The sequence below is a fragment of the Tachyglossus aculeatus genome, chromosome 5, assembly GCF_015852505.1.
Source record: "Tachyglossus aculeatus isolate mTacAcu1 chromosome 5, mTacAcu1.pri, whole genome shotgun sequence".
NCBI lineage: Eukaryota > Metazoa > Chordata > Mammalia > Monotremata > Tachyglossidae > Tachyglossus > Tachyglossus aculeatus.
The window spans coordinates 57,860,158-57,873,107 of NC_052070.1; the positions used below are offsets into that span (position 1 = coordinate 57,860,158).

At 53.1% G+C, this 12,950-nt stretch overlaps 1 protein-coding gene across 3 annotated transcripts in view; it reads right to left on the reverse strand.

The window, feature by feature from the left end:
* The window catches only part of UBR4 (ubiquitin protein ligase E3 component n-recognin 4), a 211,275-nt gene that overhangs the window by 38,145 nt on the left and 160,180 nt on the right, over positions 1–12,950 (reverse strand). For all 3 annotated transcript variants that reach the window (XM_038746469.1, XM_038746470.1, XM_038746468.1), the window contains 10 exons: positions 11,068–11,193; positions 10,175–10,303; positions 8,923–9,266; positions 6,712–6,802; positions 6,086–6,170; positions 5,797–5,924; positions 4,141–4,270; positions 3,824–3,981; positions 2,624–2,733; positions 1,558–1,699 (listed from right to left, as the gene is read on the reverse strand). In XM_038746469.1, coding sequence (XP_038602397.1) covers positions 1,558–1,699; positions 2,624–2,733; positions 3,824–3,981; positions 4,141–4,270; positions 5,797–5,924; positions 6,086–6,170; positions 6,712–6,802; positions 8,923–9,266; positions 10,175–10,303; positions 11,068–11,193 — 1,443 coding nt within the window. The remainder of the gene's footprint in view (positions 1–1,557; positions 1,700–2,623; positions 2,734–3,823; positions 3,982–4,140; positions 4,271–5,796; positions 5,925–6,085; positions 6,171–6,711; positions 6,803–8,922; positions 9,267–10,174; positions 10,304–11,067; positions 11,194–12,950) is intronic.

Here is a 12,950-nt window from a genome sequence, read left to right on the forward strand (position 1 = left end):
AGGAATAGGGTGACAGGAGGCCTAACCTGCCCGTAGAGTTTTTACACGGGAGACTCATTTTGACACCTATAGTTCAGTTTTACTTACCCTCTCTTTCCTGGTCTGTTCTGCTCATTATGGGCAGGGAACGTGTCTGCTCATTCAGTTGTATTGTACTCTCCCAAGGGCTTAGTACAGCACTCTGCACATAGCAAGCACTCAAATACAACTGACTGATTGATTCTGAAGGCGTATGGACATTTACACTCTTCTAGACTGTGAGCCCACTGTTGGGTAGGGACCGTCTCTATATGTTGCCAACTTGTACTTCCCAAGCACTTAGTACAGTGCTCTGCATACAGTTGGTGCTCAATAAATACGATTGAAAGAATGAATGAATTTACTAGCCACTTGAAATCATTGCCATGTCAAAGAAATGGCCAGAGAGAGCCAGCACCATTCCGCCTCTTTCACCTCCCCAGGGAAATCTGGTCAGGTGACCAGACCAAGCTCTTAATTTAACGCACGTCCAAGATGGCCATAAACGGAGCTTTCCTTCCAAAGGTTCCAGTCAAGATGTCTGAACAGTGACATCAGAGAAATTTCCATCCTGTTCTTCGCTGAGGCCGGACACTCAATGGAGCTTCTCTGTGTTGCCAACTTGTACTTCCCCAGCGCTTAGTACAGTGCTCTGCACACAGTAAGCGCTCAATAAACACGACTGATTGACTGATTCTTCCAAACCTCCCAACAGACACCTGGTGGTCCGGGGGCACAGATGCCTCTGAGGCAAAGAGGCACAGGAGACAAACTTCCTCCCCCTGAGCTAGCAATCTCCAAGCCACTGCCTCAGCCCAGCCTTGAAGGTTCCTAAAACGAGAAATGCTCTGAAAATAGCTGGAAGATTACAGGAAGGTGGTGGTGATAATAATAATAATCGTGGTATTTGTTAAGCCTTTACTACGTGCCAGGCGCTGTACTAAGTGATGGGCTGGATTCAAGCCAACTGGGTTGGAGACAGTCCCGGCCCATATGGGGCTCACGGTCTTAATCCCCATTTTACAGATGAGGTAACTGAGGCACAGAGAAGTGACTTGCCCAAGGTCACACCCCAGGGCCCACATCCTACCTCTGGCCTGAAACGCCCTCCCTCCTCAATTCCGCCAATGACTCTCCCCCTCTTCAAAGCCTTTCTGAAGCCCATCTCCTCCAGGAGGCCTTCCCAGACGAAGCCCCACTTTTTCTCATCTCCCACTCCCTCTGCGTCACCCTGACTTGCTCCCTTTGTTCTTTCCTGTCCTCCCCATCCCACTTGGGGTGTAATCTTATTTATTTATATTGATTGTCAGCCTCTAGATGGTGAGCTCACTGAGAGCGGGGACTGTCTCTCTTTATTGCTGTATTGTGCTTTCCCAAGCACTTAGTACAGTGCTCGGCACGCAGTGAGCGCTCAATAAATATGACTGAATGAAGTGGCGGAGCTGGGATGACAGCCAAGTCCTTTGGACGCCCAGGACGCTCAATCCACTAGGCTGTCCTGCCCAAAGCTCTGGGGGACGGGGTTGGGGCACGGGATACCTTTGTGATGAGGTTGCCGACGTAAGGCAGGACTCCTCTGGCTGCCAGGTAAACCTTCCAGTGCGCAGGCTTGATGAGCTTCTGGTACAGCCCCAGGTACTCGGCCGCACATTCCCCTGCGATGCTCAGCTCGTCCAAATAACTGGTCAGTGAGAAAAAGTCGGGGGGAAGGGGAAGGAAGGTAAGACTTCGTGAGCAGCCTAGAAGACCAGGGGCACTCTGGGGCCCACAGATCCCGGAGGAAAACTCAGAACAGACAAAAGATGAGATCCTTGGCTCCCGGCTCCAACAGGGAATTGACCAGGGCAGAAAGGTCCAGGGGACGGAAGGCCTGAGACTGGGAGGGGGCTTCTGGGGGGGTTCAGAAAACCATTTAGAAACCCAAAGTTTGGGAGTTCAAATCCCAGAACCAGCCTACAGGGAATAAATGGCACTGGGACAAGCCACTATAATAATAATAATGATGGCATTTACAAGCCACTATAATAATAATAATAATAATAATAATGGTAGTTGTTCAGCGCTTACTATGTGCGAAACACTGTTCTAAGCGCTGGGGGGTACAAGGTGATCAGGTTGTCCCACGTGGGGCTCACAGTCTTAATCCCCATTTTATAGATGAGGTACCTGAGGCTTGGAGAAGTTACGTGACTTGCCCAAAGTCACACAGCTAAGGGGGGAGCCGGGATTAGAACCCACGACCTCTGACTCCCAAGCCCGTGCTCCTTCCCCTGAGCCACGCTGCTGCTCCTATCGCTTCCAGGGCCTCAGTTTCTCCCTAAGAGAAATGGGAATACGCAGCCAAAGCTTCCTCTCGGGGCTGTTCCCAGGGAAGACCATTAGTCTAGTAACAAAATGGAGTGAGAAGATTCGGTGACCGTTCCACACTTCCCAGCCCCTCAGTTGCCCTGGGGCCACCGAACTTCCCAACACAGCCAAATCAGTGCTGGTTTGGGTCTTTCAAATAACGATCGCTCCGTGGCCCAGGGAACATCCATAGCCCTGCTCCCTAAAATCCCCACAATCTGAAGGGGGGGGTGTGACGGCCGTGCTGCCAGGCCAGTACCTGGTGAGGAGGTCCAGGACTTGTTGTTTGCGGCTCGGGATGGTCGCCAGGGCTTCCACGATGGTGCAGGCTGCCTGGCGCGCTGCCTGGGTAGCAGGGGTGAACAGAACCTGTGCGGCCCACGGGAGAGAAAAACGCCACGGGCTCAGTTTGCCGTCTATCACCGCCCTTCCCCTCATCGCCCGGGTCTCACGCTGATCCGAAGAAACGATCAAAGATCATTTGCTGGCCCCAGACCCCAAGAGAGTCTCCCAGGGTGGAATTTTGTGGTTGCTGTTACTGTTGTTCGGAGCTTACTATGTGTCAAGCACTGCTCTACGTGCTGAGGAAGATGCGAATTAATTGGGTCAGGCACAGTCATTCATTCATTCATATTTATTGAGCGCTTACTGTGTGCAGAGCACTGTACTAAGCCCTTGACACTTAGTGTGAGCTCCCAGTCCATATGGGGGCTCACAGCCTAAAGAAGAAATTGGCCCCTGAGGCTTCCAGGCCCAAATGGCAAGGTCGTTAGACATAAGGAGGAATTTATTGGCTCTGGAGGGTCCCAGACTGAGCCCCCTTTTTCCTCTCCTCCTCCCCATCCCACCCACCCTACTTCCTTCCCCTCTCCACATCTGTATGTTTGCACAGATTTATTACTCTATTTTACTTGTACATATTTACTATTCTACCTATTTTGTTAATGATGTAGGGACCGTCTCTATACAACTTGTACTTCAAGCGCTCAGTACAGTGCTCTGCACACAGTAAGCGCTCAATAAATACGACTGAATGAATGAATCTGGCTTTAATTCTATTTATTCTGACGACTTGACACCTGTCCACACGTTTTGTTTTGTTGTCCGTCTCCCCCTTCTAGACCGCGAGCCCGCTGTTGGGTAGGGACCGTCTCGGGATGTTGCCGACTTGTGCTGCCCAAGCGCTTAGTAAGCGCTCACTAAATACGACTGAATGAGTGAGTGAATTCCCTTCCAGTGAGCTGAGATCCGGAGCCAGCAGAAGCAGAGCGTAGGAAGCAAGGAAATGCCGGCGGGCAGAGGCTGGGTTTCCCCGGGGCTGGCTCCACCGGGGTGGGGGAGAGGAATGGAATGGACGTGGCAGGCGACCTGATGGGAGGGAATGGGAGAAGCCAGGGAGCCAGAGCGGAGATTCCCTGTCTCCCGGGAGGAGCAGGGAGCGACGGGACGGCGGCCCCACCTGCCGCAGCCAGTTGTTGTGTCCCAGCTTGAGGTCCAGCGGGGAGGTCCTCTTCCCCCGCCTGCTCATGAACTGCTTCCACCTCCACATGTACTTCTCCGACAGATATAACTGGCGCAGCTCCGCTCTGCTGGGCGCCTTCCCGTTGGCGTCCACCCCTACGACGTGGAGAAAGGTCAATGCGAAACCTCCACTGAGGAGGTCGGCGGGGCGGGCAGCTGGAGAGGGGGGCGAGGGAAAAAACGGGGCCGGAGCGAGGCTTCCGATCCAGGGCGGGGGTGGCTAGGACGGAGCCATCCTAAAAAAGACCGGCTCACCTCTGGCCGGCAGGCACTTCTTCCAGGTCTCGTACGAGGCTTTGGGGTCTCTTTTGAGCCACGGTTGGGCCTGGGCGTGAATCTCGTTGCAGTAGGGCTTGACCGTGGTCAGAGCCTCAACGGGGACGTCCTGCGGTCAAGGGCAAAGGGGAACAAGTTTCAAAACACGCCGGCCGACCCTCCCTCTCCCTCTCGGACTGCAGAACGGGCACTTGATCCCCTGCTCGACTTTATTCAGGGGTGACGGTGGTATTTGTTAAGCACTAACTATGGGCCAAGTGTTGTATTTACCGCTGGGGAAGATACGGCAATAATAATAATAATAATGATAATAACGGCAGCATGTCAAGCGCTTACTATACGCCAAGCACTGCTCCAATCGCTACGGTAGACACAAGATCATCGCACTGTAAGTAGGAGGGAGAACAGGTACTGAATCCCCATTTTACAGGTGAGGGAACTGAGGTGCCAAGAAATGAACTGACTTGCCCAAGGTCATACAGGAAGCAGAATGGGGATTAAAACTCGGGCCCTTTGATTCCCAGGCCTGAGCTCTTTCCACTACGCCTCACTGCTTCTCAAGTTCATGTGAGATAATCAGGTCCCAACTGGGGTTCGCGGTAAGTAGGAGGGAGAAGAAGTATTGAATCCGAACTTTACAGGAGGTAACCGAGGCCTAAAGAAGTGAAGTGACTTGTCCAAGGTCACCCAGTAGACAATTGGCGGAGTCAGAATTAGAACCCAGGCCCATGCTCTTTCCACAAACAATTCCAATGCTCTGCCAAAAAGAGAGAAGTGGGATCTACCACACCACAGACAGCAGCAACTAGATCTGAAACACCAGGCACCAATATACTTGTTCCCCACAACTTCGGGGGAGGAAAGAATTACTTTGGGCTCTCAATTGGTGGTCACTGATCTATTACCAACCAGAGAAGCTCTGGTTAAGACTTCATCTAAAAATCACGGGCCTAGGACTCAGAGGGCCTGGGTTCTAATCCCAGCTCCGCTGTCTGCTGTGTGACCACGGGCAAATCACTTCACTTCTCTGGGCCTCAGCTTCCTCAAATGAAAAATGGGGATTCAATTCCTGTTCTCCCTCCTAGACTGCGAGTCCCATGTGGGACGGGGACTACATGCTACCTGATTAATTTGTATCTATCCCAGCATTTGGAACGGTGCTTTTTTCGTGGTATTTGTTAAGGGTTTACTCTGTGCCAGGACTTGGAGCAGATCCAAGCTAATTGGGTTGGATACAGGCCCAAACGGGGCCCACGGTCTTAATCCCTAGTTTACAGATGGGGTAACTGAAGTGAAGTGACTTGTCTAAGGTCACACGGCAGTCCCTGGCCCGTGCTCTACCCACTAGCCCATGTTACTTCTCTTGACAAACAGTAAGCGCTTAACAAATACCCTTGGGAAAATAACAAAATCCCCAAAACCCCATGGGGCACATTGGCCAAAGTCTTCTGAAGCTCAGTGCAGATCGGGCTGCAGTCAACTCCTGAAAACGCTCTTTTGCCATGCCCTTGGGGACAGCCACGGCGGGGCGAGTGAAAAAATTTAATAGAAGGACAAGTGTGGGACAGAGAGAGAATCAGTGAGAGCCAAAAGGCGTGATCTCCCCAGCCAGTTCTCAGAGGAAGCGCTCTGCACCTTGTTTTTCTTGCTGGTGGGAGATGGTGGTTTGATCAGCTTCTGTAGAATTCGCAGGCACATGAGGGTGATGTTCTCAACAACCACAGGAGTTTTTATGTTCACAGCCATTAGGAAAAGGCTGAGGGCTGGTGGGGAGGAGAGAGAAAGACTGGGATTATTAGGGTACAGGTAGTTTCTGAGCTAACGGAAGTCCCCGGAGGTGCCCGAGAGTCTGGCCATCGGCCTCCTCTTCGGGTCCTGTGGTTTCTCCCCTCCCAGTCCAGCCCAGTCGCGCCCCAGAACTCACCGCAGCGCAGCCTCAGTTCCCAGCAGCTGTCCTCCTTGGAGATGGAGTCGGTCAGGAGCAGCATTTCGTACTGGAGGCTGCTGGCCTGGAAGATCAACGGGACACCCAGGCTGGAGTCGGAGGCCTCGGGGAGGAGGGGTGGCTCCTCTCACCCCTCGACCCTCGCACGGCTTTGCGGGGAAAGATTTGGGCTCAGGTCCAGTCAGTCGATCGAATTTATTGAGCGCTTGCTGTGTACCGAGCACTGTACTAAGCCGTTGGGAGAGTACGCTGTGACAATATAGTAGACACATTCCCTGCCCACAATGAGCTTACAGCCAGAGGACTGTAGCCGAAGCCTCCGCCGTGCCCGGCTCTGCCGAAGTGGCCCTGAATCACCCGGGTTACAAACTCCGGGTTAAAACGGGGCTCCATCAGCCGGGGTACGAAGCCAAGGTTTAGGCCCCTGGTGTGCACCTGCCGCTACAGGCTTTCTTTTCCCTCCCTCCTCCTCCCCGTCACACGGACACTGGAGAGTGGGAAAGGAGAGAGCCGGGCCCGGCCGGAGGTGAGGCTGCAGGGAATGGGGAGAGCCCTGGTGGGAAGAGGAGAGGAGAAGAAAATGGGGAGAACGCACTGCTGCTTACCAAATCGGGGTTCGCCCAGTGGCCTTTCAGAGCTGCGGAGACCTTGCTGATGATCAGGTCGTTCATTTTCTGGGTGGCTTCGGGATTGTCCCTGAAACCGGATGGAATCAGAAAGTCATCACACCCACCGGGTCCTTCCACCAACCCGCTTCAACCAACTCCCACCCCCCAAAACCCCCCCATCTCGAGATGCTTCGTCAGTGGCGAGGACGCGGATGGAGTCTCCGGTCGGAAAGGCCTCGGCCCCGCGGCTTAAGGATTGAGATTCTGGTGCCGGTGGCTCGTGCGGTGGCCATTCGCACTATCTCGGGCCTGCCGGTCGTATTCCCCCCGGGGCAATAAGTGCGTCGGGCGAGCACTGCGGTACCCCCAGTCTGGGAAGGGATCCCACCGGGAAGCTTCTCGCCACCTCGGTGGTTTGGGCAGGGGGTCACCCCCAGCCGCCTGGCCTGGTGAGAATCGGTCGCTCCGGAATTCCCAAGGGCATTCGGCCACGCAAGGGAAGGTGACTGTTCTGTACGGGGCCTCCACGATGTGGACAGCACTTGATCATCATCATCATCATCAATCGTATTTACTGAGCGCTTACTATGTGCAGAGCACTGTACTAAGTGCTTGGGAAGTACAAATTGGCAACATATAGAGACAGTCCCTACCCAATAGTGGGCTCACAGTCTAAAAGGGGACATCACCAACTAGCTGCTCACTGACGGCACGCTGCCGCCTCCACTAAGGGCAGGTGGGGAGCACTTACTACTCAGCTATCTCCAGTCTACCCCTGGCCTTAGTTCTCTCACTCCTCTAGACCATAAGCTCACTGTGGGCAGGAAATATGTCTACCAACTCAGCTGTACTGTACTCTGCACATAAATGCCCACTAAATACGATTGACTCCCCTCAAATTCTCCTTCTCACCCTCTTGGCCCTTCCACTCCAGCCAAGCACACCCTCTATTTGACCCCTGACTGATTCGTCTTCCTGTAGTCCATACCCTTCATCCCTCTTCTTCCCACCTTCTGCGCCTCTCTCAAGACCTACGTCTCCTGGGAGTCTTTCTTGGGATCATCACAGCAGAAGTCAAAGCGGGAAAAGGCACCCGGACAGTGGACGAGACGGCTGAGTTTTGATCGATTCTCCCCGAGGTCACCCACCTCTCCCTTCTATCAATCAATGGCATTTCTTGAGTGCTTACTGTGGGCAGAGCACTATACTAAGCGCTTGGGAGAGTGCAATACAACCAAGTTGGGAGACACGTTCCCTGCCCACGACGAGCGTATTTCTATCCTTCCCCTTGGCAGAGTCCCGCCCGATCTATCTAACTCTAGCCGAGTCTACCGGGGAATACGGGCTAAATTGCGTGCTTTCCCTAGCGCCCAGGACAAGGCAGTCCCCTTCTCCACAACCCCCAAACCTGGCAGCGTTCACTCATTCGATCGTATTTATTGAGCGCTTGCTGTGTGCAGAGCACTGTACTAAGCGCTTGGGAAGTACAAGTCGGTGACATCTAGAGACGGTCCCTACCCGACAGCGGGCTCACAGTCTAGAAGGGGGAGACGGACAATGAAACAAAACATGTGGACAGGTGTCAAGTCGTCAGAACAAAGAGAATTAAAGCTAAATGCACATCATTAACAAAACAAATAGAACGATAAATAAGTGCAAGTAAAATAGAGTAATAAATCTGTATAAACATATATACAGGTGCTGTGGGGAGAGGAAGGGGGTAGGGTTGGGGGGGATGGGAAGGAGGAGAGGAATAAAGGGGCTCAGTCCGGCAGCAGTCAAATGCCCGGCACACACTGGGAAGCAGTATGGCCTAATGGATAGCGCACGGGCCTGGGAATCTGAAGGAACTGAGTTCTAATCCTGGCTCCTGACCTGTAGGCTGTGTAACCTTGGGCAAGTCACTGCACTTCTCTGGGCCTCAGTTCCCTCCTCTGTAAAACGGGGATTAAAACTGTGAGCCCGCTGTTGGGTAGGGACCGTCTGTTGCCAACTTGTACTTCCCAAGCGCTTAGTACAGTGCTCTGCACACAGTAAGCGCTCAATAAATACGACTGAATGAATGAATGAATGAGTGAATGTGGGACAGGGGCTGTGTCCAACCTGATTCGCTTCTCTCTACCCCAGCACTTGGAACGGTGCGGCCCACCACCCACATTATCATCATTATTGTTATTGTTATCATCATCATCCCTATGATGTCCTGACCTGGTGAGAAGGCACATGAGTTGGCGGACTTCCTCCCTCATGGCGGCTGCCCCCCGGCGCAGGTTGTAGTCAAAGAGCTCCCGGATGAGCCCCTGGGAAACGAGGATGTGCCGCAGGGCCGGGTTGGTGGCCAGGGCCCGGAGCAGGGTGATGCAGTGCTCCGTGACAGCCGAGGCGCAGCCGTAGCACTTGGTGGAAGACGTGTGGCCGCAGCCCAGGACGGACAGGGCCCGGTACTGGCTCGCCGTGAACGTGGGCTGCACCGTGGTCCGCGACGACTTGGTGGCCGCCTCTCTCTGCTGGAGGTCGTACTCCAGCAGCTCCTTCCGGGAGGCAAACACTTTCTGCCGCCCGCAGGGAACGGGCCAGGGGAGGGAGAGAGGAAGGGAAAGAGGAGAAGCAGAGTCAGGAGGTGCAAAACCAGGAACGGGGGCATCGTCCGTCAGCCCACGGGCTGGGCCCGGGATAGCCACTTGCAACGGAGGAGAGGTCCTCTGCTACATTTAAGTGCTCTCCAGTCTTCTAGTCTTAACGCTTCTCCAGTCTTCTTCTAGAGAAGCAGCGTGGCTCAGTGGAAAGAGCCCGGGCTTTGGAGGCAGAGGTCATGGGTTCAAATCCCAGCTTGACTTTGGGCAAGTCACTGCACTTCTCTGGGCCTCAGTTGCCTCATCTGTAAAACGGGGGTGAAGACTGGGAGCCCCCCGCGGGACAACCTGATCACTCTGTAACATCCCCAGCGCTTAGAACAGTGCTTTGCACATAGTAAGCGCTTAATAAATGCCATTATTATTATTATTCTCCTCTCCAAAACCTCAAGGCACTTTAAGGGATACTCAACACTCACTTTATAGACCAATTCTCCCGTATTACACCACCGCTATCGACTGCAAAGACCAGTTCTCCACTCTCACCGAACCCCACGTAAGGGGCAGACCCTCCAACCCCGAGCAGGTGGCTAGTAACATCGCAGACATCTACGGCAGAGACCACTGAAAGTATTTCCTTGAAATCTTTGAGCTCGCGCTCATCATCAACCATCAATCGTATTTATTGAGCGCTTACTATGTGCAGAGCACTGTACTAAGCGCTTGGGAAGTACAAATTGGCAACATATTTGGCTCACAAATTGGCTCACTGATGAGGGCACCTGGGTGGTTGGACAGGAGGGCCCATTCTCTGCTTAAATAAATGGATGTCATTCCAAGACGCCCAAATTCCTGCTCCCCAAGGGAAGCTCTCCCCCTGCCCACACCTGGATGATCTTAGAGAGCTCGTCAAAGGAGTTCTTGCAGTCGCCACAGTACTCCTGGGCCAGCTGGAGGATGTAGCGGTTCACACTGGCTGAGGTGGAGCTGATGCCCCCGGCGTTTCCAGCATCATCCTGAAACATGGATGGTCGGAGCGGGGCGGGGAGAAAGAATAGGGCAGAGGGAGAGAGAAGGAACATGGTTAGGGGGGAGTCAGCAGGGCCAGTAGTGCTGGTAGTAGATGGGCCAGAAATGGGTCTCTGAACTGAGGCCTTTGCAGCCGCTTGGCAAGCCAAGAAACGGGATCCTCAGTCGGCTCCCGACTCCATTCCCAGCGTGAATGGGCCAACACGGGACAGGCTTTCGTGCTCCTATACGCCCCGCGCCCCCAAAAGCGGTAAAGATCGACACCGGCAGGCAGCCGCCCCGGGGAAGGCCGGGCCTGCTCACTGCTGGCAGGAGGGGAAGGGTCAACCCACCCTCTGATGGGGTATCGCTTTGTGGCAGGGGAGGAGGGACCAAAGGGAAGGAAACTGTTATCATCATCATCATCATCATCAATCGTATTTATTGAGCGCTTACTGTGTGCAGAGCACTGGGAAGCGCTTGGGAAGTACAAGTTGGCAACATATAGAGACAGTCCCTACCCAACAGTGGGCTCACAGTCTAAAAGGGTCGACCGTCACACCGGGTTTCGGGGAACGTGCTTCCCCGGGGCTCGGCGGGAGCTGCCCGGGCACGACCGTGGGGAAACGGGGATTTGAAAAAGCCCAGGTTTAATCTCCATGAAAAGCCGAAGGCAGAGGCAGAAATCCTTCCGGGCTCGGGTCTACGGCCGGATAGGGTCTGATGCCGCCACTCCACCCGCACCCTTCCCCTTCCCCGTCCCCAGTGTTACCTGGGGCTTTTCGGGAGCGGCCTCGTTCACTTTGCACAGCAGGTTCTCCAGCTGGGGCCGGTGTCCCATCAGCTGATGATACACTCGGTCGGCCTTGTCCAGCAGCGTGTTGATGTTAGTCACAGCCTAAATTAAAGAGGCGGCCCGGGGGCTACGTTAGAGTCGGCCTCCCGTCTTTGCAGGGGGGCGGGGAGGAGCACTGTGGTTGACTCAAAGAAGCCTAGCTTGAGAATCGAAAAGATATGTTTGAATCCCGGCTCTCCCGCTGCCCTACTGTGTGACTTTGGCCAAGTCCCATTAACCTCTCCGGGCTTCAATTCCCTCACCCAGAAAATGGGGGCAGGGACTGGGCCTAAGTGATGATGATGATGGTATTTGTTGGGCGCTTACTATGTGCCAAGCACTGTTCTAAGCACTGGGGAAGATACAAGGTAATCAGGTTGTCCCACATGGGGCTCACAGTCTTACTCCCCATTTTACAAATGAGGGAACTGAGGCACAGAGAAGTTAATTGGCTTGCCCAAGATCAAATAGAAGACAAGTGAGCCCCCTTTTTCCTTTCGTCCTTCCCCTACCGACAGCACCGGTATATATGTTTCTACAGATTTAACACTCTATTTTACTTTACTTGTACATATTTACTATTGTATTTATTTTGTTCATGAGGTGTATCTAGCTTTATTTTTACTTATTCTGGCGAGTTGACACCTGTCCACATGTTTTGTTTCTTTGCCTGTCCCCCCCTTCTAGACTGTGAGCCCGTTGTTGGGTAGGGACCGTCTCTAGATGTTGCCAACTTGTATTTCCTAAGTGCTTAGTACAGTGCTCCGCACACAGTAAGTGCTCAATAAATATGATTGAATGGATGAAAGAATGAATGGTGGAGCCAGGATTAGAACCCGTGTCTTCTGCCTCCTAAGTCTGTGCTCTTTCCACTAAGCCATGCCTTCTAAAACAAGGCTTCTGGCATCTACCCTAGTGCTTTGCACAGAGCAAGCGCTCAATAAATGCCACAGTTATGGCTACAGACTGCCTCTCGATTCCTGTAGGCAGCTTCTCCAGCACCTAGTCATTAGCTACCTCATATACAGAGAAGTAGCGTGGCTCAGTGGAAAGAGCCCGGACTTTGGAGCCAGAGGTCATGGGTTCAAATCCTGACTCCGCCAACTGTCAGCTGTGTGACTTTGGGCGAGTCACCTCACTTCTCTGGGCCTCAGTTCCCTCATCTGGAAAATGGGGATTAAGACCGTGAGCCCCCCCCCCCCCCCCCCCCCCGTGGGACAACCTCATCACCCTGTAACCTCCCCAGCGCTTAGAACAGTGTTTTGCACATAGTAAGTGCTTAATAAATTCAATCATATTTATTGAGTGCTTACTGTGTGCAGAGCACTGTACTAAGCGCTTGGGAAGTACAAGTTGGCAACATACAGAGATGGTCCCTTCACTACAGTGGGCTCGCAGTCTAGGAGGGGGAGACAGAGAACAAAACATATTAACAAAATAAAATAAATAGAATATGTACAAATAAAATAAATGAATAATAATAATAGCATTTATTAAGCGCTTACTATGTGTAATGCACTGTTCTAAGCGCTGGGGAGGTTACAAGGTGGTCAGGTTGTCCCACGGGGGGCTCACAGTCTTAATCCCCATTTTACACATGAGGTCACTGAGGCCCAGAGAAGAAGTGAAGTGACTGGCCCAAAGTCACACAGCTGACAAGTGGCGGAGCCGGGATTTGAACCCATGACCTCCGACTCCAAAGCCCGGGCTCTTTCCACTGAGCCACGCTGCTTCTCTGAGAATAGAGTAATAAATCCGTATGAACATCTATACATATATACAGGTGCTGTGGGGAGGGGAAGGAGGTAAGGCAGGGAAGA